The 25,887-nt window shown below is 36.2% G+C and overlaps 1 protein-coding gene across 1 annotated transcript in view; it reads right to left on the minus strand.

Annotated features, from left to right (window-relative positions):
- The window catches only part of LOC145662359 (uncharacterized), a 130,538-nt gene that overhangs the window by 17,485 nt on the left and 87,166 nt on the right, over positions 1-25,887 (minus strand). Inside the window, exons 2-3 of the mRNA XM_081727869.1 lie at positions 15,303-15,645; positions 1,186-1,288 (exon numbers count right to left, since the gene is read on the minus strand). Of these exons, the coding sequence (XP_081583995.1) occupies positions 1,186-1,288; positions 15,303-15,645 (446 nt within the window). The remainder of the gene's footprint in view (positions 1-1,185; positions 1,289-15,302; positions 15,646-25,887) is intronic.

Genomic DNA, 25,887 nt, shown 5'->3' on the forward strand with positions numbered 1-25,887 from the left:
ATTTTAGACGTATTTTTTATTTATTTATTTTATTTATCTAAAATGTCTACGTTACACTTGCATTGCAATTAACCATACTGCGTGAGAACATTATTTTTATTATAATCAATGTAACAAGTGGAATATGTTACGTGAAATATGTGCATCAATTTCACATTTACAGTTGTTGAAAAAGAGATATTCGTATTACTATGGCTGTTCAAAGATATTAAGAGATTTCACTGGAATATTCTTCCACATATATTGACTTCCTCTTTCATATAATATATTTCTTGTACAAAATTTCTTGTGTTGAATAGTGTACAGGATCCGGTAGAAAAACCTGACTTCTTTAAATTGAACTTGTAACCAGACTATTTCACCTATGATATTTTATTTCCTAACTGAACTATAACTCAAAATGTTTTGCTTACAATAGTTTGTTATAAAACAAACTACATCTATCTTTTGAGAATTATACTTTTACATATTTTCCTGATGTTTTCTTCCATGTCTGAGAGCCGTATTCACAACTGCCGTAAATGAAAGCTCTGCTTTTCCTTTTATTTATTTATTTATTTATTTATTTTTAGATCAATTCTATTTCTATACAGATGTGAATGTCGAGCTTGACTGTCACTGTGGCCAGCTCAAATTGTTCAAGTAGCCATGAAGCGTTGGTCAGCAGAACCTCGAGCATTCATCGTGCAGACATAAAAAAAAAAAAAAAAAAAAACTGTTACTCAGAGCGCCATAAGCATTTCACCGGCAATTCATTATTCATCAGAATCACAGTTTTCCGAGCCGGAACTCAATACTGTTGTGGGTTACGGAGAAAAAAATGCTTTCTGAGGAAAAAGGCTGTGTCCTGAAGAAGGGACTTTCAGGAAAGCTGCACACCGTTCAAACTCTAAGAATATTGACAAAATCATCTGAAAAATGTAATTTTCCTAAAGTAAGGGGGATATGTTTCATAATTAATTGTTGTAAGGAAAACTGAATTATAGTTCCATTGAGACATAAAAAAGATCATAGATGAAATAGTCAATCTAGTCACAATTTTAATTTGAAAATCGTCAATTTTCCTCCCAGGACCTGTACAAATTTCGTCTGGATACATTATCTTGTAATTACCATATTCAGTACGTATGCAAAGATGACTATTAGAAAACCGTCACAGATTTGATGTACACATTTTGTACTTACTTTCGACAATGAAGAATAGTGACCATAAGAACTGCACCTACAAAAGCTGATACGAGTGCCACTATTACTAAAGTTATAACCCATCCAAAGTCTTCTGAATTTTCTGTAAATAATTAAACAAATATATAAGTAGCTATTTTGATTATATAACAATAATTACTAACATAACTTATGTATGTATGTATGTATATATGAACAAGAATTTTCGGGAAACAAAAAAAATTGATCAAAAGATTGCGATCTTGGCCAATAATTGGGCCACAGGGATAGGATCTTTTTGGATTAGGGACCACAAAATTTTTGAATGGCCCCTAAATCGAGTTTTCGTATTTTCTACAGAATAAGCACATCATACTGAGTTAATTGATAGTTTGGGTTTGGCTACACTGTATGTAATTCTCCAGATATAAGGTGTACAAGAACATTTTTGATTGAAATATATTGTATCTTTTGATCCAAAAATATGAATATATTGTGGTATTGTTGCTTATTTACACTACCAATTAAAAATCTTTCTATAGATACTGAATAATTAATATAATCATTCCCTATTATCATTACGATAAATAGAAAAAATAAGTTTGGTTTCGAAATACCGTCATTTATTTTATTTTCAAATCGTAAACAGACACCGTTTATTTACATATTTAAAATACAATAAGCTTATCACGCACCTATTTCATAGAGTACCGAGTAGTTTACATAATTTATGCAGGCGTAAATTTCGCATATAGACACAAACAAATTATAAGATATGTGTTTACAGCGCTACCGAATTGTTGCTTATTTATGCTAAATATATTTAGTTTACATTCAGCAGCTAATACGTTGCACGAATAATATACACAATGAACACATTCTTTTTAAAGCGACATTACAGTGTTAAAAGAGTTGATGTTTTCTCTTTGGGTACAGACGGAAAAACAAGTTGATATGATTCAGTCACTATATATTACTGCATAAAGATTTTTTTTTTTTTTTTTTTTTTAAGTTTTAGTTCAATTAATTTTATTGACTGACGATTTGTGTAGGCAGAATAACAATGTTTCAATCGAATGTCGATATCAATCAGAGTTGCCAACCGCAGAAAACAAAAGTATCGATTTTCGTCTTTAAAATTGTGGTATATTACAAAAAATATCATATTATTCGTTATGCATGTGATAACTGTAGGACAAGGCCTCCCATCTTGTGGCTTCCAGAGGGGGGCAAGTTTAAGAGACATTTCAAATATAGTTGCAAATTTTGCTGTAACTATTCTAAAAATTCTATTGGGTTTTCGATCTTCCGAAATATAATTTTGCTCTAGGGGGGGCGAGCGCCCCCTCTTGCCCCCCTGATGGGCGCCCTTGCTGTAAGAACAAGTATAATACAAATGCAAGTAATAATAGCAATAGCATATAATAAATTTATCTAGTAATCTTCAGTTTCAAAATCCAAACTGGCGTCACTTTCACCACCAGTGTCGTATTTAGGGGGGGCTTCCGGGCTTAAGCCCCCTCCCCGAAATCTTACTTACTATAGTCAAGTATATGAAATATCTTGCAGAATTTTCACATTTTCAGGCAAAGCCCCCCCCCCGAAAGTTAGCAAAGCCCCTCCCGAAACAAAATCATAAATACGCCACTGGTCACCACCATTTTTAATTCCGTATTAACACTACTCTGAACAACAATAAAATTTCCAGCCCTTCGTAAACGTAATTGAATTTAAAGAATGGATGCAGGGTTGCCATCTGCCAATTTTCAAATAATTATTGATTTATTTTAGCGCAAATGATTGTCAAAAACCTTAGTGTATGTGTTTTATAATTATTTACTGCACATGTACAATTATTTAATGCACATCTACAAAAGTGTGAGTACTAAAATTATCGTATGTTCACCTATTATCACAAGGGCATTATTGTATTAATATATAACATTAAGGGGGAAGACTACTAAATATTTTTCAAAAGCTAATAATTTTTCTTTTGTCAGTTTTTTGTAAGTGAAAAGAGATAATGAAATGTAACTTACCTCAGTAATAGATAATGTTATTCTACACCCGAAAATACGAATCGGAAGAATTTTCAGTGTTGCCATCCATAGAAATTACAGTGTGACCAAAATTTGAATTACCCAAAAATCTAGGTTATGGCAGCGACTAGAAAATTGACTTAACGGCGACTGATGACTTATCATGCTGTCTGCGTTCCTTGTTAACTACTTTTTAAATAATATTTGTATTTACTTTGTAATAAAGAGTACAAAATGAATAATATTTAATAAATAGTAGAATTAAAATACAAATATTATTTAAAAAGTAATTAACAAGAAACACAGACAGTATAAGTCATCAGTTGCCGTTGAGTTTATTTTCCTAGTCGCTGCCATAACCTAGATTTTTGGGTAATTCGAATTCTGGTCACGAATTCGGGTAATTTCTATGGATGGCAACACTAAAAATTCTTCCGACTCGTATTTTCGGGTGTAGAATAACATTATCTATTACTGAGGTTAGTTACATTTCATTATATCTTTTCACTTACGAAAAACTGGCAAAAGGTAATTTGGTAGCTTTTGAAAAATATTTAGTAGTCTACACCCTTAAGTCCGAAATTATATCACGATAAACTATCGTATGGTTGGCAATCCTGAGGTCAATTCAGTAATTATAGATAGAATTATCTTTGTCCTTTTTTTTTTTTTTTTTTTTTTTTTTTAAATCACAAGGATAGTATGTATCGTACGTAGTATGGATTTAGAAAGGCCCATAAAACCACCAATTCTTTTATGATCCATTTCTCATTGCATACTTTATGCATTGGTTTGCCATAATCTTCTATCTCTATATAAACTACCTACTTACTGCCCAAACAATTATTATAAAAATAAATAATTATTTCCAGAAATGGAATGAAAAAAACACAAAGAACAAAATCGTAAAAGGACATTGACAAACTCTCCGGATCACAGACTATAAATTAACGTAGAATGACTGTATTTTGTACACTGTGATTAGCGTTAGCTTCACACCACGGTCAAATAGAGAAACCCGTTACTTCACTCTGTAATTAAAAACTTGTATAATCATGCTTTCGTGCACATTTGGCAAAAAAAAGTCAAGAAGAAAAATAAGCCATGAAAAGAATTAATAACCATTCATAACAAACAAGAAAAAAAAAACATTTCTACTAAAAGCTGAAAAATATTTCAGAGTTCATATAAAATAATATGTTTGTGGTTTATTTTATTTTATTTTATTTTTTAAGTGAAGTTAAAAAAGTAATACTTGCATTAATAGAAGGGTGTTGAGACTTACAGTATCTTGTTTCGTTTTTAACTTTTCTTAGGTTGGTTTTAACATTCCTTTATAAGAAAAATTATTTTGTAAAAGATAGGTGTCTGTTCTCACGGGAATCAGCTTCACTACATTTTTTTTTTTAAATCTTCGTTCTTCACGGAGCATGAATCCCTTACGTGATAGTGACATAAACCATCAGTCAATTACCCACACTGACTCTAATCCTGAATGCATGGAAAGGTGTGTGCATGTAAGGCTTTATATACATGTGTGTGCACACGGAGTAATTTTTGAAGGTTTTTCCTGCGAAGTCAATGCTCCAAAAGTGTAAATTAGGAACAATAAAACATTAAAGCTGTTGTACACGAGAAGATGTATTACTCAACTAAGTGTGAACAGTAAATGCGCTTACTAATTTAGACATAAATTATATAAAATCAACAGTAAGTAATGCGAAAGATTTGAAGGCATAAGAAAATGCAAAGAGCAGTAACGCAATGTTATTTTTTTTTTACAGTTCTTTTGTTTTTAATGTACTTGAACTAAAATTAAATTCTTTGAGACTACAGGATCTGAAGAAGTCTGGTCTACCAGATGACAACTTACAACGAGACAGTAACAAATCTTGAGGAAAGTGACATTGGTAAAAAATTAAAATTTTATCGCAGTGTTTATGGGTTCACTCGAACAGACGGTTCTATCAAATAGAAAAATTTAAAGATCCGTCTGCTAGAGTAATGTCCTAACGAACCTAACCTAACTTAACCTGAAAATGTAAGAAATCTGTCAAAATTTGGTAGAACCGTCTGCACAATTAAATGCCGTGTTTCTCTTCCAGGCATACTTTCGGAAGAACTTTGCTCGTCCTCTCGGAATTGTAACCATGTTTATAAGTTGCTAGGATTTGCTGCAAGATGGCTTGGTTAATTCAGTTATGCCAACCCGTGGAAAAAATCTCACTTTGTGGGACGTTAATTTGTCAAAAAAGGGATAATCGGAATTTTCCTCGAGATTGACATTATATGTGGGATTTTTTATACTTCACCAACGCCAACAAAATTCTCTGTGATCTATAAGTATACTGAGTCTTCAATAAGCTCGAAACCAGTCTTAATTGTCATTTTTTTGTTACAGAAAAAAATACATGCTAATACGGAAGTGATTTTGTACAGTTATTTGGTAACTTCAATAAATAAATAAATAAAAGCACCAAGGAACGTAAATTGTGATCTGGTATTTAAAAAGAGAGAGAGAGAGAAACCATCAACTTTGGAAAGTCTCATATGAAATGATTGGATCTTCTTCAGTGGACAATGAAGTTGTTCTATTATAATTATATTGTGTAGAATATGATGGCAACACTAAATTCTGACAACAAAATGTACATGTTTTCGTCAACCTCAACATTTTCAGTTCTGCCTTGAAGTAAGGAAAATTCTTTTTGTAAATGTAGAAGACTATTCCTAAATGTAGAAGATCGAAGCTTACAGATAAATAAATCATATATAGAAGAAAATTAGTGTCAAAGAGTAGCTTCATTTTTCGTGTTTTGTAAGTTTTATTAAAATTTTTGTCATTAGTGTAACTTGGGAAATTCAAGAGCAAAATGGGGAATTTCTGCCTCTCAAGATGGAATTTTGTAAAGTTTTAGGTTGGCATCACTGAGTCAGTAGAGCCTAGTGAACTGTACCGTTACGATGTACAAATGAAATCGAAGAAAGCAATGTAGTTTCGAGTTTTCCGATCATTCAGACAAGTTACCAAGTGCGATGTTCATTAGAATATAGAACTTAATAGGCTACTTTCCAAATAACAATACACCTTTGTAAGTGTAATTTTAAATTTTAGAAAGATTTCTTCATTTCAAACATAATATTCCGATATTCATTCTCTTCCTGATTAGAAACATTCCACGGGAGTTACCAATCTTGTTTTATGCTGACTAACTGTATCTATGGTAGTCTGATAGAGAGAGAGTTGGACTCACGCCCCACATGGTCCAGGGTTCGATTCCCGGTTGGTGCTTCCCAATTTTCGGCATCAACCCACAGTCGTGAGACAAATTGTGAAGTCACATAAATAAAAGACCTCGATCACTAGATCTAAAAGTTCCTGACACGCCTGTTAGAGATAGGGTGACGTACCGCACTATGTTTCCTCGCTAGACTAGACGTAGTTCAGCCGATCGCTAACAGATGGCGCTGAAGCGGCTCAGGTCTACATAAAGGGCTGTTACGCCAAGGGATTTGATTTTGGTTTTTAACTTCATCTATAGCTGTTATGCTTTTGGAACCTCTAATTTAGATATACTCTGAATCAGTACTTTATTTGGCTTTCCATTTTTACTGTATTTTTTCTCATTTCTATTCTCAGTGATTCTTCTAAGCATTATTTTCATTTACTTTGTATTTATTAAGTCTTTTTCGCTGTTTCTTCATTTTGTTCCTGAGTTTTCTTCAATTCAGTTATGTATCTTCTTGTCTTGTTACAAATGTAGATTTTTCTATCCTGTCTGTTTATACATCTTCCTACAGATTCATTTATGTTTCTGTCTTTGTATTATTCATACGACTTGTACTGTACAACTCATACTTGTTCATTTTCTTCTCTTTCTTTTCAGCTTTTTTTTTCATTGTTCGAACATGCCTCTACCACCAGTTCCTTATTTAGGTGAATCAGGGCCAGCTCTACCATATATGCAACACATGCATTTGCACGGGGCAGCAAAATCTGTCATAACTAGTATATTATTTAACACAAATATTTCTTGTTGAAAACAGAATTCATGATGATGGTAGTTAAATTTACTAAGATGACCTTCTATTTGAATACTGCATTCATAAATCATGTTTAGGTCGCATAGTTTAAGGTTACACGAACAGTGCTAAAGATAATTGTCAAACAAATCCCAGCATGAATTGCTTGATTGTTGCCAAATACAAGAGCTCGATTGTCGAACAGTAGCGAACATCTGTGCCATTTAGTTAGTTATCACAGTTTTGATATGAAAACTAATCTTAATCTTTGTCATAAACAGGTTCCTTATCATTGAAGATGGAAAAGTTTTTTTTTAAAAAAAAAAAAAAAAAACATTTTTAACAGCTGTAGAAGGAAAATCAAGAAATAAAGATAAAGAGTTAGTTGCACCGGAATTGCAAACTGTCATATTGAGATTGAAGCGTGATATTGAATTCTATAAATAGAATTACCATCTTTCCTCTGCATATGTGTTTGCTTTATCTTTTACTAACATAATGGATTATTATTTTTAAACAACGGACACAAGGAAATTGTATTTGTAGTATTTAGGCCCTTCTGAATGCGAGTGCGTTTCCCTTCCCTTTCGTTGTTCATGATGGGGTAGCAAACTTAAAATTGTAGCTTTCTGGAGAAAGGGGGCGGCAAATGATTTCATTGTACGGGACGGTAAATTTTCTAGACCTGGCCCTGACCCGAATCTTTCTTAAAGTCTCTTCTAGAACCTTCTTTCTACAGGCTCTGATAATCTTCACTTCTTCATATAATTTCGCCATTCTTGCATAACTTCCATTTCTGTCAACATATTCTTCAAAAGCAAATCTCTAAATTTAGTTCCATCTTCTTCTTTATGCAGTTTTAACCATCTTCTTTGAATTTTTCTTTTTTGTCTACTTTGTGTCCTTAATTAGTACGCTGACACACAGTAGTCATTGCGGTAGTGGTTCATAGTCGCTGAGGATAAGCTTGTTATTCATCACCTACATAAGCTGTTTGTAAAGTGCACGTAATAGGCAGGTTAGAGTTGGGTATAGCGTCCCTTTCAGCAGCAGAGTTATATGAGCCATGAACCTAGAGCTCAACGTGGGATCCGAACATAGGCGGCGCCAGGATTTTAGTAATGTGGGTGCAAGCTGGGAAGAGATAAGACATGGTAAAAAAATATTCACATGGTACACAATAAAAACTTATGTATTTGGTCTAGGAATTAATTCGTGCGGTTGGTACGCACACATTGAAGCTGTAGTACAAACACAAAATACATAAATACCTTAAGAAAAATATTGTCCATCGCTAGCCACCACTTTCGCCCATCTGTCAGGCAATGTACGGATTCCGTGGCGAAAGAAGTCCTCATCCTTGGAAGCGATCCAGTCAGAGACCCATGTTTCGATATCTTCTGAAGAAGTAAACCGCTGTCCAATCAAATCGTTGTTCATGCAATCGAACAAGTAGTAGTCCGAAGGAGCAACGTCTGGTGAATACGGCGGGTGGGGTAAAACTTCCCATCCGACATTTTCTAAATAGGTTTTGACCGGTTTTGCGACATGTGGGCGAGCGTTATCATGTTGAACAATAAGTTTATCATGTCTGTTCTCCCATTCTGGTCGTGTTCTGGCCAGAGCTTGCTTCAAACGCATTAATTGTCGTCGATAACGTTCTCCATTCATAGTTTCACCCGGTTGCAGCAGCTCATAGTACACCACACCTTTCATATCCCACCATATGCACAGCATAACCTTTGCACAGTGAATATCTCGTTTTGGTTGTGATGGACCTGGTTCACCTGGTTTCACCCAGGCCTTTTTTCGTTTAGGGTTCTCGTAATGGATCCACTTCTCATCACCCGTAATAATTCGATGCAGAAACCCCTTTCTGCTCTGTCGTTGAAGCAGCAATTCGCAAATGGTTTTTCGTCTTTCAACGTCTCTGTCTTTCAATTCATGTGGAACTCAATGTGACATCTTTTGAATCATTCCCATGGCTTTCAAGCGTTTGGAGACTGTTGTTTGATCAACGCCTAATGCTGCTGCAAGTTGTTCCTGCGTTTGACACGAATCCTGCTCGAGCAATGCTGTCAATTCTTCGTCTTGAAATTTTTTTGGCTGTCCAGCTCGCCCTTGGTCTGCCAAGCCGAAATCACCACTTCTAAACCGTGCAAACCACTTCTGACACGTTCGCTCAGCTAGAGCATGGTCACCATACATTTCCACCAAAATACGATGACTTTCAGTCGCACTTTTCTGCATGTTAAAGTAATGCAGCAGGACACCCCGCAAAAACACTTTATCAGGCACAAATTGCGCCATGTTCACTTAACTACAAACTGGTGTTGTTGACGCTTTAATCCACTGCCCTATACTACGAACGATACGCGATGACAGGGGTTTGCAACACATGTGTGGATACACGGAACTGTGGGACGCTTCGTTCGTTGCGCCATCTCTTGTCCACCCGCACGAATTAATTCCTAGACCAAATACAAATTTTAAAAAAAAAGCTTCATACATCGATACACGTGTATGTAGTGATGAACAAACGCAAGACCAAGACCCGGGTGGTCTTGGTCTTGCACATCCAATCTTGGTCTTGATCTTGCAATGGAACCCTTGGTCTTGGCCTTGCTTGCAAGAGTCTTGCAAGTCTTGCTTTTAAGAAATCTTATGCTTTTCATAGGAAAATTTTACTCTGGATATAAGAGATAATAAATTCTACAATGAGCCAATAGTAACTTTTCTAAATGTAATATAATTTACCTTCGTGTAAGTATGATGATAGTGTGGGTGCCCACTCCTACTTATAAATCACAACGTTCCGAAATCTTTATATGTATATATTTTAACAGATGCAATACCCCACTGGTTCCCAAACTGGGAAGGCTACTCCTGAGTAATGTAAAATTTCCGGAAATTTTGAACCCGTTGGTAAAAAAACGTTTTTTCCGGTTTCTTTCCGGAAAAATTAAAAAAAAATCTTTGTAGTAGGTTAATTTTAGTACTAATGGAACCGTTTTCTCTCAAATGTGTGAAAGTGTTAAGTTGAGGAACTGCAGTATTAAAAAAAAAAAAAGAAGCAATCAAAAATAAAACAGTTGTAATTATTCTTGAAAATTAATAATCTGCACTCATTTTCTTTATATGCTTTTTGGTCGTTTATTGGTGATTGTGAGTTAATTACAGGACTGTAACAGCTGCGTACACTATCTACTATCATGAAGCGTTTCTGTTGCAACAAATAGAGTGCTTCAATGAAACTGTTCTAAATATGCTCTTTGATGTAGTGAAATTTTGTTAATTTTAACCAAATTACTGCTTAAAAGAGAGAGCAGTAGGCAAATTGCACTAATACTCGTGCACTAAAGCATATAATTACTATCATTTAATATTCTAATATAGACTTTTATATAAACTTTATGCACAAAATTTTGTATGTAAACAAATACCTGTTTTCCAGTGTGACAAATTATATAAAAATGAAAGGGACTATATTTGTAATTGAACAATTCTGAACCACCAGACCGATCTCGATAAAATTTTCAACATAGATGGAGTTCGGGCATAGGATTTTTTTTTATCATTTCACTTTGAAGATGTAACTTGGAAGAAGGAAGTGGATATATATTAAAAGTGTCCAATATTAGTGTCGAATCCATAGTTTTTGAGGTTGTTGAGATGAACAGTGACCCTTCCGATGCCGCTTAAATCCAAATTCAGCCCTGCAACTTAGAGGAAGGGGAGAGGATATATATATATATATATATATATATATATATATATATATATATATATAATCGAAATTGACCGATATTAGTGTTGCATCCATAGTTTTCGGGTTCGCTGACATGAACAGTGACACTTTCAATGCCGTTTAAATAAAAAAAATCAGGCCCGCAACTTACGGAAGAGGGCCGTTTAAATCCAAATTCAGGCCCGCAAACTTAGGGAGGAGAAGATATATAAAAGTGATTGAAAATGGCCGATACTAGTGTCAAATCCATAATTTTCGGGGTCGCTGAGATGAACAGTGGCATAACAGCAAAATTATGTTTACACTCTAAAGACGTCCGATTTTTTCTTTCCAACCACGATTAGCTAATCTTTGTATAGAACACACTTCCAATTAAGTATTAAGATTTTGTTTTGCTGATTCCAATATGTACTCTATGGGGCAGAAATATGGAAGTTACACAAAAGCGGTGAAAAAAGTTGGAGGCTTTCGAAACCTGGGCAGGAAGAAAAAGGAGAGGATTAGTGGGTTCAACGGAAAATGAATGAGAAAATGTTAGAAATATTAGCAGTAGGGGAAAAAAGAACAATTTTAGATGTAATTAAGAGGAGGAAGAGGAAGTGGTTGGGACATTGGCTGAGGAGGAACTGTGTTATGAGGGACGTGCTAGAGGGTATGGTGGAAGGAAAGAGAGGGAAGGGGCGAAGGAGACTGTGGTTAAAGGAAGGTATTAAAACATAAAATTGTTACGTCAAGACGAACCGACTAGCTGAGGACCACCGTACATCGAAGCTTCTCAGTTGCAGCAAGTGACCTGCCAATAATGGCAGAATAGCTATGATGATGATGATGATATATTTAGCAATATTGGCTTAAAATGAGAGAGAAAAAAATCAAATAATAATGATTCTAATCAAACCTCTTAATATTTTAGAATAATTTGAGTGAAAACTGAAAACGAATCAACTGTCTATGTCTTTTGTGTAAATTCGATTTATGTAAATTCTTTTGACATGTATTAGAAGTACAAAATAACATGTTATTTGATATAACTGTACAAAATCACTTGTGAATATGAATTATTTATTGTTGTATAATGTTATATCACTCAAACCTCGATGTGCCATATACCTAAGGAGGCTAAAAGTTATATTGATAAACAATTATTCAACGTCTATCCTAACATCTGCCCATGAAATGAAACTTGCGGTCATATCCACTAAGTTTTTGTCAATGTCATGAAAATGTTATTTAGACATTAATTTTATGAGCACACATTAAAAATTTTCAATTGATGTTTAAGCCTCGGAGCCACGGCCATACCCATGTAGTCGACACATATGATGTACGGAAGTACTGATGTTCAATACCACATATCTCTTTAGTTTCTGAAGAACACCACTAATATGTTTTGAAATTAAATGAAATATCTAGTTTAACGTCCCACGTTATGCACAGGGTGAGAAATAAATGTGGAATGAAGAACGTAGGAGGAAACGGAAAAACCCCGAGAAAAACCACGCACAAGTAGTATCGGTACTTGTGCAAGACTCTTGCGCATGGTCTTGATCTTGGTCTTGCAGATATGGTCTTGGTCTTGGTCTTGCACTCCTTGGTCTTGGTCTTGGTCTTGCATCGGGATTCCTGGTCTTGCTCTTGCTCTTGGTCTTGGTCTTGCATGCAAGACTCTTGCACAAACTGCAAGACCAAGACTCTTGTGCTCATCACTACGTGTATGTGAGTTATGGATTTATCATAGAAATATCAGAACTTTTAAGTGTACAAGGGTACTTTTTCTTTTGCAATGGCATCAATTACAAGAGTTTTTATAAGGACATTTTTCTGTTGAATGGAACCATGGCTTTAAATTCTTCAATATCTATGCTCACTGAGATCAACTTTTCAACAGAAAGCAACATAATGGAGTTGAGTCTCTGTTGAAGCATAGTCGATCTTAGTTTGGACTTGACATAATTCATCTTGGAGAAACTCTGTTCGCATAAGCAATTAGCCAACAAGACGCTCTGCAAATACATCCTAACATTATTGCCAGAACGCTTTGCACTATTGAGCCTTAAGACCTCAAAAATAACCCCTATATGATAGCAAGTAAATTATGAGAGACTTAAGAAATCATTCAAATATATGCAAACAGGAAACAATAAATATTTAAAAAATAGAAAGGATTATTGCAGAAAACCTGAAAATCGAAGTTAATGTGGGTGTAGCTGCACCCACTGCACCCACTGTGGCGCCGCCTATGGATCCGAATCACATGAGATTGGCCCCGCGTAGCGTACACAGTAATAAATGGTTGTGTTAATTCAACTCAATTTTAACACAGGGCAGTGGTTCCAGCGTGACTACCTCTATGCGGTGTTAGTTCAACACATACCCCGCGGTGTTGGCGTTTAACACAGGGGGTGTGTTACGTCTTTAACACACAACCGGTATTGAGCCGTGCCGTAAGCGTTAATGAACCACAAAATTACTCCCTCAAAATATGTTAAATCGCCTATATGCGTAACGTGTTTACATTATGCTGAGTCTAAAAAAAACTCTTTAAACAAGTAAAAGAAAATTACTGTAGTAGCGGGGAGAGGGCACGAACCACCAACCTTTCGATTACTAGCCGCGTGCTCTTCCGACTATTGTTGAGGTCTTTTGAATTTGGCTAATCAGAGTGCTCCTTTAAGCCGTGTATATTCGACGATAACCGTTCGGGATAAGATAAAATCTGCTCGCCATGTAATTTTATAACAAAATGACGACTGTCTATTTACTTTATTTTATAGTTCTTCCATATTCACTTTCAAATGATCGGCGACAGTTGCCATCTAATAAAGTTGATGCGTTTGTTGCTTCTAGTACACAATCGCTTAGAAAATGAAGCAATAAATGCATCAAATGTTGGAGATGAAATTTTGCGTATACCTGGATTTGTTTAAGAATTTCTTTCTACTGTGTTTGTCTGTAGCTTCAATTCATAAGCCTTTATAATTAGATGCCCAACATATTTGGCAATCACGTAGAAAACAACACCGAAGATTTTACACTTGTGTTAATTTAACACACAGGTTGTGTGTCACTTCAACTACCGACATTTGACACACAACTCCAAATGGAGAGTGAGTTGTTCTAACCACTTGTTTGTGTTATATTTTAACACAATCGTGTTAACACGTAGATATGTCGTTGAAATAACACAACGATCTTTTACAGTGTAGTCACTAACGCTTTCGCCTTTGATGCGAGTGGTCCAGGGTTCGATTCCTGGTGGGGGCACTCGGTCAAAAATGTGTAATAGCTTCTTTAGGCCAGCTATCATAAGTGAGGATTTTTCCTAAGTCTCCTCATTCACACCAGGCAAATGCCGGTATGGTACCTAACATAATGATCCTAGGTCACTTCCTTCCTTCCCTACTTCTTTCTTCCTCTTCAATTCTCGGGCAGTACGATCGCCGAAGGATGTCACCCCTCATATGTGACCGTCTAACATAGCCTTAGACGCCGAAAGCCCAGAAATCTAATCCTTAATCCGAATCACATGAGTTCCCGCTGGGAATCGAACCCAGGTCTCTCGCAACATGTAATAGATTTGTCCATGAGACGAAACCAAATAGAATTTTTGATAAGACACCAGACAGAGCTCTTCCAATAGAAAGAAATACTTTCCGAAACGAATCATCCATCACTTTCACTTTTGTATTTTCAAAACGAGACACTCACAACCTTCGTTTTGCGAGCAACTCTAATCCGCAGTGAAACTAAATTATCATTTTTATAAATCAACCCGTCTTACACAAGAAATCTAAAATGCTTCTTCATTTGTGGTATTTTTGTATTGGTGTGGAGGAACATTTTTAAATTTGGAACACAGCGTGTACCTAAATGTAATACCAACGCGTTATTCGCATTACTTAAGAAACTGACAGAAATATGAACACGATTTGAGCATATATTAAGTTAAACTAATCCCATCAAGAACAAGTCAATTATAGACGCTTAGTTCGTCAAGTTTTCTTTTTTGCGTATTTATTTCCAGTTATGTTTAAACGAGATAGTTCTTCACAATTATATGGAAATATACGTAACTGTCTTATTGTCTTTAATTAGCTACAAATTATGACGAAACAGTCAGACATAATTACGATTGGTTGCTAAAATCTCTAGGTTAACCTATCATCTGAGAAAACGATCAAATATAAGCCGACGTACATTTACCCAATTTCCACACATAAATTATATCTACACTTATATCAGACAAAAAAAAAAAAAAAAAGAAAAAAAAAAGAATCAAACGCCGAACTATGATGAATTCGTGTGAAACACGGCTTTTATATTCTTACCTGCACTTTCAGCAAGTCTCGGTCTTTCGTGCCACGCCCACGAGCAAAGGTCACAGGTCGTGACCCCGTCGGGTGTTGCCTGCTCATCCAAAAACGCCGGTCGGGGTGGGGGTGGAACAAAAGAGGACTGCCAGAGTCCCCCCTCCCCGTCCAGATGTAAGGGTTTAATCGCGTCTTCTTCCACCACTCCATTCCACCAATCAGATGATGACGTGTAATTTTCGTTGACATCCTCTGATGAACCGCTCCACCAATCGCTACTGTTTTTGTTGCCCGTGGAATCGTCGCACCTCGTAACTTTTAGTGACGTACCGAGGACTACCAGCACAGGGAGCAGGTTCACCTGAAAAAAGGATAAACAGAAATAGATCATACTATATGGGTATAGAAAGCAAATCATAGTGGGGAGACGAAATATTAAGCATATGATAACTGTTTTATAGCTATAATCAAACTTAACATCAAAGGGGGCGACAAGTAGCGATTAAGAAAGATTAGTGATAGGGCTAAAGGAGCAAAATTGAAGACCATTACACACAGAGAACACCTACACAAAGATTGGTATGATTATTTAATGTACATTATCATCTAGGCTTTTTTAAAGTCTAGTGTTACTCACGAGACGAGACGAGACGAGACGAGACATGAGGGTTTCTCGTGTCATCTCGTTAAATTGTTGTAAAACTCTCGTCTCGTCTCGGGTCTCGAAAAATTCCTTCCCGTCTCGTCTCGATTCTCGGAAAGCTCTTCTCGTCTCATATCGAAATTTGTCTCGTCTCGTTTTATAAATGTATACGTACTCTCACCTTTGGTATGAATCTTTGTGTGTACCTACATATACAGGGTGGCGCAGTTAAAATTAGCCCGCATCCCCTTTAGGTACGAATGCAATATTTGGACTTCTGAAATTGAGTAAACTGCTACAACAATGGACAGTTTATGCAATTATCGATTGTTAGTATTCTTGTATTCTTGTTAGCATTCTTCGGTCAGTTTATTTCACCAGTAAGTTAGACGTTTCACTTTACGGTCTGCAACTTTCTCGATAGAAGAAAGAATTGTAGAAGCATGAAAGAAAACAGGTTCGATTAGTGCTCTCAAACGGGTCGGGTCGGGTCAGTCGGGTCAGCTCGAGTCGGGTTACGGGTCGGATTGTCGGGTCAGGCTACTCGGGTCGGGTTGTCAGGTCGGCTCAGTCGGGTCAGCTCGGGTCGGGTCAATTCACTTTGGTCAACTGAGTTTAGGTTGAGCTTAAACTTGGCTGGAGTCGAAAGCTGCTGTTTTTCACTAGCTGCCTAATTAAAAATAGCAATTTTCAATTGATTTTATAGAAGCCATAAATCTATTTTGAACACTTGCAGCTAGTGTGTTTATGGTAAATGCTTATTTTTGTGCTTGTGTGTACTTTAATTTTTAAATGTGGAAGATTAATTTTACCAATCGACTGTAATATTAATATCTACGCCAATATGGAGTCTGGATTTAGAACAAAACTAGAAGTTGTTTAAGCAAGGCCAAAAGAAAGATTGGATATGGACGACCAAGCCCAAGCAGGGCCGCGGTAGCTCAGTGGTAGAGAATTCATCTCTGGTGCATGCTGTCCATGGTTCGATCCGAGCTTGTGCTAAGTGGGCTTTGTGGTGGAGAAATGAAGTGTAGTGGGTTTTCTCGAGGTTCTCCTATTTCCTCCTACTTTCTTCATTCCACCATTGCATTCATTTCTCGAAGTTCTCCTATTTCCTCCTACTTTCTTCATTCCACCATTGCATTCATTTCTCATGGTCACCATATCCCTTAGCCTCGGTGCAGAATCGAGGGACCTTAAACTGAATGTTTCATTTTATTTCACCAAGAACATCGCCAAGAACATCGATACAAGAATAAGATAAAGATTGGATATGCAAGACGAAGTGCATAGTAATCTTGCTCTTGGCCTTGTTTTGATCACGAAGTAGCGATGAGCATATTTTCTTGCTTTCCGTATAGTATGAAAGACCATAATCAAAATCACACTTGGTCTTCATTTGTACCGATGAGGCGAGCATTCTTGGCTCTTGTATAGCATGAAAGACCACCAAGACTACGAAATACAGGACCAAGACTTGACTGTGCAAGGCAAAGAATAAGACGCAGTATTGATGACCAAGACCCAGGGTGCGAATTGTTTGAATTTCATTTGTTGGGCTGAAAGTGATGAAACAAAATTAGTACTTTGTAATTAATTATCATACTGTATTTTTAAATTTTAAATGACAAAATTCATATGTATCTTCTTACTTGCAACTATATATACTGTAAAATACGTTTTAATTACCGAGAAAGAAAAATCAAAGTGGCGCGGGTCCCGAAATCATAAGGACCTATTTTGGAATGAAACTTGAAGGGTTGGAAAAAATCACAGGTGTTCTCCCGTTTCCTCAACCCTTATCATTGTAGTTAAACGATTTCCTTTTGTCTCCGCTAAGAGACTCTTGCTACTGCCTTCCGAGAAGACCCCCTGCCGTCCGAGCAGATGAGAACACTGACTTGAATAAAAATTTCGTCACATAGAAATAAAGCAAGAAAAAAAATAAATTTCTCCCACGTCGGACACTGGTATCAGTTATAAAAAGAAATAACCAAACCTCAAAAGTGCCAAATATTCATTAAGATGCATATTCAAATCCCCCACTTGATGTAGTTAGTGGTTAGCGTATAAGACTTCGGTACACGTGGTCCGGGTTTAATTCCCAATGGGAGTGCATTTTGGCGTTCGACCATAGTGCTCTCAAACGGGTCGGGTCGGGTCAGCTCGGGCCGGGTTGTCGGGTCAGGTCAATCGGATCGGATCACGGATCGGGTCGGGTCAGTCAATTCAGGTCACGGGTCGGGTCGGGTCGGTCTTCAACCCGACCCGACCCGACCCATTGAGAGCACTAGGTTCGATTAAGGAAACTCACGAAATTTTCAGGGTCAAGTATCCGGATAGAAGACTATCAGCAAAGAGAGCAATGCAGAGGCATCATTGGACCAATATTTTTTGACACTATCCTTAACACGGTTACATATATGGAAACTTTTTATGTATTTTGTGCTCAACTCACTGAATCTGAAAGACCATACTGCTTATTCCAGCAAGATGGGGCAACATATCACACTTCTAAGGTATCCCTGGAACGAGTCTGTGATGTCTTCTCTGAGGAACGAACTGGCAGCAAAGGTTTGTGGCCACCACGTTCGCCGGATCTAACAACATGTGATTTCTTCCTGTGGGGACACCTAAGGAGCAAGTCTGTGAAACTAATCCACACACCATACAGGAACTGAAGGACAACATTAACCATAAAGTTGCCGCCATCGATATCCGAACTTTACGCTGGGTGTATCTGAATACGCTTATATGTGCAGAGCTGTGTATTGATGTAGCAGGAGTCACTTTCAACATCTTCTATGAATGTATTTTTACTATATTTTTCTCTCTATTTTTCATTGTAAATAAATAGTAAGTCCCTTTCAGCTCTTCATTTCTACAATTTCACTGCATTTCCTCTATTCTCAGACGGGCTACTTTTATCTGCGCCACCCATAACAATCCCTATGTGGCCTAAACTCTTCGACAGATTTGGATTTGAATCTTAGATTTATCCACAAAAATGGTAACTATTTATGTTTGCTAAAAACTTTATTAATAATTTAAATTAGCGTTTTAATTACTTCTATTTTTTCCAATGTACTTAGACCGTGTCAACTTTAAAGCAGTCCGTTACGAGATACCATTTAAAAAGGAAAGATAAATGCTTGGGAAATATTTTGACATTGATTTTTTTCACATACATACAAATAGCTAGAAACGAATTAACTGAGACATTTACAACAATAAGAAAATTGGAAGTTTTTTTTTTTTTTTGACCAGAGTGTACAGCAGAGTTTTTCTTACAGATTCTGATATTTGACGATGTTAACTTACGCACGCAACTTCATGTCGGAACGGAAATCTCTCTTTCTAAGTTAAATAAGCTTAATGAACATAGTAATATTTACGTTCCCTTGACCTGGCAACAATTACAATATGAGGTAGTTTTTATTTTCTTTTATCTTTCTCGCGGTGTTACCACGAAATATACTTACGTATGTTCATCTTACTTTTCTCTATTTCCCACAAATTTTGCGAACATAGAAAAAAAATGTCTATATTATACAATAAAAAGAAATTTAAAAGAAGAAGAAGAAGAGAAAATAAATGTATAACAAGCATGAATTTCATGTGAGTCGTGGATTTTGTAAATAACAAGAAATCATTATTTTTAAAATTTTTATTTTTGCTGTTTTTTTTTTTTTTTTTCATTTTTTACTTGCCATCTGTTGTCCGTATATACTATAATTTCCGTAACAGCTGTGTAACTAGAATGACATGCAAAAGGCACACGAAACGAACATAATTGCTTGGGGATCTGTCGAAATTTTCCCACGACGAAAGTATATACGTATATATGTAATTCCTATTGCATGTGGATGAGATGATCTTAAAAAGGTTCCATCTTCTTTTCATCTCTTGTTTTGAAAACGTTAAAAATAAAAATAAAATGAAATAATACTTTTTTTTTTTTGCTTTCTTTACAAAGGTGTTCATTTGTGTGCAGTATACAGTCACATATATTTTTCACTTGTCTATCTTCCATCTTGTGGTACCAATTAAAGGAAGCTTCCAACATCACTTTTGGCGCCGAAAGTTTCATTAGTTGGTGTCGTTACGCAATCACGATAAAAGTTAACGTCCGATATATTTCGTATAATGAGTGAGATCTTTTCAACGAACAAAACTTTTTTTTTTTTTAAGGGTAACAAACCGCTGTGCTACCAAGCATGATTGCGTACCTATGTGTGTGTGTGTGTGCTGATGACGGTAGTGTTGACAGATTTATTTCCACTTTAGTTGGATCCGTGGGTTGTAACAATAGGAAATGTTATCTCTGAATATTTTTCACTTTCCGCCGTCACAAAATCCCTAATTATACACTTTTTAAACCAAGTTACTATTCCATAGAGGTCTATCCGCGTCACTATACCTTTTTTGCAGATATATATATTTTTTTATTTTCATCGAGAATGCTGGATAAAATTGCGGATATTTGGGAAACGAAATGAAATGAAATCTTTCAGTTTTGCGTCCCACGCTTATGCCGGCTAGATTAAAGGAGACGGTGATAATGAGAAATGAATGCAATGGTGGAAGGAATAAAATGGGAGGAAACGGGGAACCCGAGGAAACCAACGAACACGGTGTTTGTTCACCACAAAATCTACTTGCGCGAGCTGGGATCGAACCAGGGATCTCTCTCACACACACATACACACACACATGGGATAAGTAATTGTAAACTATAAAGGAACCCAAGAAAGTTCTGTCGCTTTTTTACCCACCACTTTCGAACATCGATATATCACCTAAGACGTACCTGGGAGATCAAAAATAGTCCCCATCAGCACCAACAACCTTCTGCCAGCGTTCTAGAAGGCCACGGACTCCATCGCGGTAGAACTTGGTGGGCCGTGAAACGAAGAAAGTATCAAGTGCATGTTGCACTTCTACTGGTGATTTGAACTGGCGTCCTCTAAAGTGATTGTCCAAGGAATGGAACAAGTGATAATCGGACGGTGCGATATCCAAGGAATATGGCGGATGCAATAGTGTTTCCGATCCAAGGTGTAGAATGGTGTCCTAGCCACGGGAGGATTAGTGTTGTTCTGAAACAGGACGACCCCTTTGCAATTCAGAAGTGCTGACTCCAGAGTTTTGAGTTTTTCTTGAACACGGCTCAACTGCTGACAGTACACAGTTGCACTGATACTCTGACCAGCTAGTAGCAGTTTTCGATGCACGATGCCGCAGCAGCCCACCAAAGACACAGGAGGACTTTCTTCTGATGCAGTGCTGGTTTCGGCTGTTTTGGAGCCGGTTGATGGGATGCTAACCAATGATGGCGGCGCCGTGGAGCTTCGTACAGGATTCACTTCTCATCATGTCAACACCCTGTCCAGAAATAGCTCCTTCCTCAGGCAAGAGAACAAACGCAGGTGTCTGCTCGCGTTGCCTTCTAGCCCAGAATCAAATCATGTGGGACCCATCAACCCAACCTGTAGTGCCTCCCAAGTTGATGGAGGTGCTGCCGAATCGTTCCTCCACTCATACTGAATTGTAGTTCAGTTTCTCTTCTCAATTGCTGCCTCAAGACTCATACTGTAGATGTGTTGGTCTTCCGGCACGTGGTGCATCTTCGAGTGTTTCGTACCGTCCTAGGCTAGTTAAACCACCACTGCACTGTCCACGTAGTCACAACACCCTTACCAAAGACCTAACATATCTTCCGCTCCGCTGCAGCGATGTTTGACCCCAGTTTGAACTCGTACATCACACATGCCTTTATGATGTTCTCTGGAGGTCTTGTGTTCACTTTGTCCTTACGCAAGTTCATGTGTAACTGAAGTGGCACAAACAGGTATTGGATATACCCACACCAACAACTGATCTTCGATTTATCTCCATTCGCATTCAAATCACGATATGAGGGCCAATTGAACACAGACCTCCATAAAAAGCGACATAACTTTCTTGGTTACCTTTATACTTCCATTTACATTTTCAGAAAAAAAATATAGAACTAGTGTTTTTAGGGGTTTGGAAGGAAGTTTGGAGTTGGATTCCAAACCAGGTGGAACCCCCGTGACTGCACCCCTGGAACTACTGCACTATTACCTTTTTCCTTGCCTGTCTTCTTCAGCACAATTGTTTCCAGTACTGTCAGGGAAATAAGTTACTTACGCTTAGTTCACGCTTAAGTTACTTAAGTGGTTGGAAATTCTATTAAGTCGCGTAACTTGTATCGCAGGACACAAGTACAAGACAATTATTTGCGAATTAATGCTCCAGCCATCGGGATCTAAGTTCCTTTATGTACGATTATTTAAGCCAATTGTAGAGCCACCTTAACAATTGTATTTAATTCATTGAGTATACGGTAATTCCGTCATAAACAGAACAGAAAAAGTGGCATTGTGTTTACAATAGAAAGGTGGTATAACCCCCATAAAAATCCCCACCGTTCCTTCCGCCAGGTAAACATAATTCTCTCAACAACTTTATATCTGTTAACAATAGAACTGTTATATTAGAATGGTTTATATCTTATTGAAGACTCAAAGCAGGTAGTTAAAGATTACTGCCGAATCCAATAACAGCAATAATGATGGAAGGAACAACACAATGTTCGGTAAATTATCCGTTACGGATGGTATATGTACAGCTCTATATTTACAGTGATCGCTGGCTCATTCTCAGCAAGAAAACGAACAAAGCTATTTTGTTGTTGTTGCAAGTGGAAAAAGTATTCAATTTAATTCATTTTACAAAACGTCTTTTTCTTATGTTCATTCTTCTTCGACTCCAATCCTTTCCTTCATCGTTTCTTTATTGGCTTGAATTTTCTTCTTCTTTCTTTTATAGCTATATTCTCTTTTTCTCTTTCGTTTTTTTTCCACCCAAACATCAGGTTAAATGAAGTATATCTGTGAAAGAGCTCTATTACCTTTGAGGTCTTTTCTTGTTCTTTTGTGTACGTAAATTAGCGAGTTGTTTGTGCTCAGGTACCTATAAACATCTGTATCCGAAGGTAAAACAATGTTGCCATATCCTGTTGCGAAAAATTACTTAATTTATTTCTTTTGCTGTGTTAATGTTCAATCATTTTCTTTATCAGGTATTTTTGATAGGTCTCATTATATAATAATATGTTCTGTTTTAAGGGTTATTATTATTATTATTATTATTATTATTATTATTATTATTATTATTATTATTATTATTATTATTATTATTATTATTATGTTTTAAGGGTTTTTAGACTGATAACTTGGCATTACTTCGATCTCAGCGAATATTACCTACCATTGTTAGGGTCATTAATTCTAGGAGGCTTAGATGGGCAAGTCATGTAGCCACAATGAAGGAAGGTACAAAAACTTTCAAAATTTTAACTGGAAACCCAATCAAAAAAATACCATTAGAAAGACTTAGGGGCAGGGCCGGCCGGCCCTACGCAATTTGCAGTCCCATGCAATGGCATCATTAGCCATCCTCCTTTCTCCAAGAAGAACAAATCTTAAAAGCCACGATTTTAAGTATGCTACACCATCATGAACAACGAAGGAGAGAGAGAAAGAGCACTCGAACCCAGAAAGGCCTAAACACCACAAATACAATATTGTTGGGTGTTTTTTTTTCTTTAAATAATAATCTACAGTATTATGTTATTGAAAGATAAAGCAAACACATCTGCAGAGGAAAGATGGTCATCCTTTTTATAGAATTCAATATCGAGCGTCAATCTCAATATATCAGTTCGCAATTCCAGTGCAACTAACTCTTTTATCTTTATTTCTTGATCTTCCTTCTACATCTGTTAAAAAAAAAAAATTAAAATCTTGTTTTCACCTTCAATGATAAGGAACTTGTTTGTGACAAACACAAGACTAGTTTTCATATCAAAACTGTGATAATTAAATGGAACAGGTGTTCGCTACTGTTCGAGAATTGAGTTCTTATATTTGACAACAATCAAGCAATTTATACTGGAATTTGTTTGACCATTTCCCTTAGCACTGTCCATGTGACCTTAAACTAATGCGACCTAAACATGATTTATGAATGTAGTATTCAAATAGAAAGTCAGCTTAGTAAATTTAACTACCTTCATCATGAAGTCTGTTTAAAACAAGAAATATTTATTTTAAACAAAATAGTTTTGACAGACTTTGCCCCTCCTCGAAACTTGTCACCCCGTGCAAATGTACATGATGCACATATAATAGAGCCGGCCCTGCTTACGGGCAGATGAGAGGACAATATTAAGATCAATCTCGCAGAAATGAGAACACAAAATAGAAATTGAAAAGAGAACTCAACAGAAAGCTTTTGTGAATGTGAGATTGAACCTCTCAAGATTGCATAGACCATATAATCAGTTATTTAGTTTAAGTTTTTTAACCCTTTTCTTGACAATGTATCCTTTGGGATACATAATGCTTTTGAATATTTTTTTGGTTACTTTGTGACTACCTATTCTTGGCAATGAATCCTAAAGACACACTACGTCACAGCCTTCTCTAAATAAAACATAAAAATAAAATGTGCAATTATGTCTTATTTTACAACTATTTGACACGGAAATCGCATGCAGTATTTTTTCTGAGCAACGCAAGTCTTCTTGCCAAGAAAAGGGTTAAAAAGTCGGTTCACATTAAAAATGTTTGCGTTTTTGAAGACGGTTGGTTGTTTTCTTTTGTTTAATTTTTAAGTTTCGATGTCCAAGATACATCTCACAGTGGGCGACCAATCACACACACACAAAAGAAGAAGAAGACGATATTCTGACTAAAGTTGAGCAAGATTGGCATGTAAGCAGTTATGACCGCCGAGGATCTAAACATCCATCAACAAACAGTACAAAACCATTTGGAGGAAGCTGGCTATAAAAGGTTCTCAACCCCTTAGTTATATGCAACCCACCTTACTGCTTAGATCATCTGGTTGCTTCATATTTTGGGATGTTTTCATTAGGCGTTGCAGAAAATTATTTATTTTTTTAATTAATTAATTACTACTTTAAAAATATTTAATACTAAGAACCTTTGTTAGGAATTGCTTATTTGATTAGTGAAAATCGCATATGAACCTACCTTATCGTGATTATCCCCGGCACTCCATTGCTCATTCATGAAATATGCATGACTTCCTTTATTCTGGTATAGACCGCTACTCCACAGTTTCCCAAATTTGAAATTTAGCTTATCGACGAACTTGGACTGCTTTAGCTTTGAAACTATGTCCTTTTCCCCCACAGGTCTATATTAACTTTTTCTCTTATATTGATGTGAGGAATCAACTCTTACAGCCAGTTTGTCGGTATAGGTCATTAACACCCTCTATATATATAACTTCATATCTAAATACGTAAAACTGATAAATTGTACAAGATTTGTTACAATCGATTTCCTTTTATAAAACCCGTGCTGAAATCCACTTAATTTATTTTTAACGTTAAAATATATAAGTGTTTGTGTATTGTTATTTCAGATATCTTGAAAAATGCATGGACTAATGTTATTAACCAATATTCTTTAAATACAGTATATACATATATTTCTTCGATCACCTGATTTATGTATTGGCACATATATATACGCTTTTTTCTGTATTGAAGGAAACTAACCACTTGTGAGGGATGCAGTAAATATACATATTAGCTAAAATAATTGACAATTTAATACTACAGGCTTTATAATAAGGGATACTGTCTAAGGTAGGAGTAGTACTTCCCTTAATCGTTTTAATTGCTTAATTATATCAGATTCGGTAATACTCAGAATATCTATCAAATCACAGTTACTAATGACAAATAGAAAATTCTTATTGTGACTATTTGTATAATTTGTTAAATTTAAATTAAAATCTTCGCTAAACATCTTTAATTCCACTACATTATTTGAGTCTGTAACTAAATTGTGAATATATTATTATTCATGTAAATTAACTCCATCACTGTGACACATG

This window comes from Thermobia domestica, chromosome 10 (genome assembly GCF_964235325.1).
Source record: "Thermobia domestica chromosome 10, izTheDome1.hap1.1, whole genome shotgun sequence".
Classification (NCBI taxonomy): Eukaryota; Metazoa; Arthropoda; class Insecta; order Zygentoma; family Lepismatidae; genus Thermobia; species Thermobia domestica.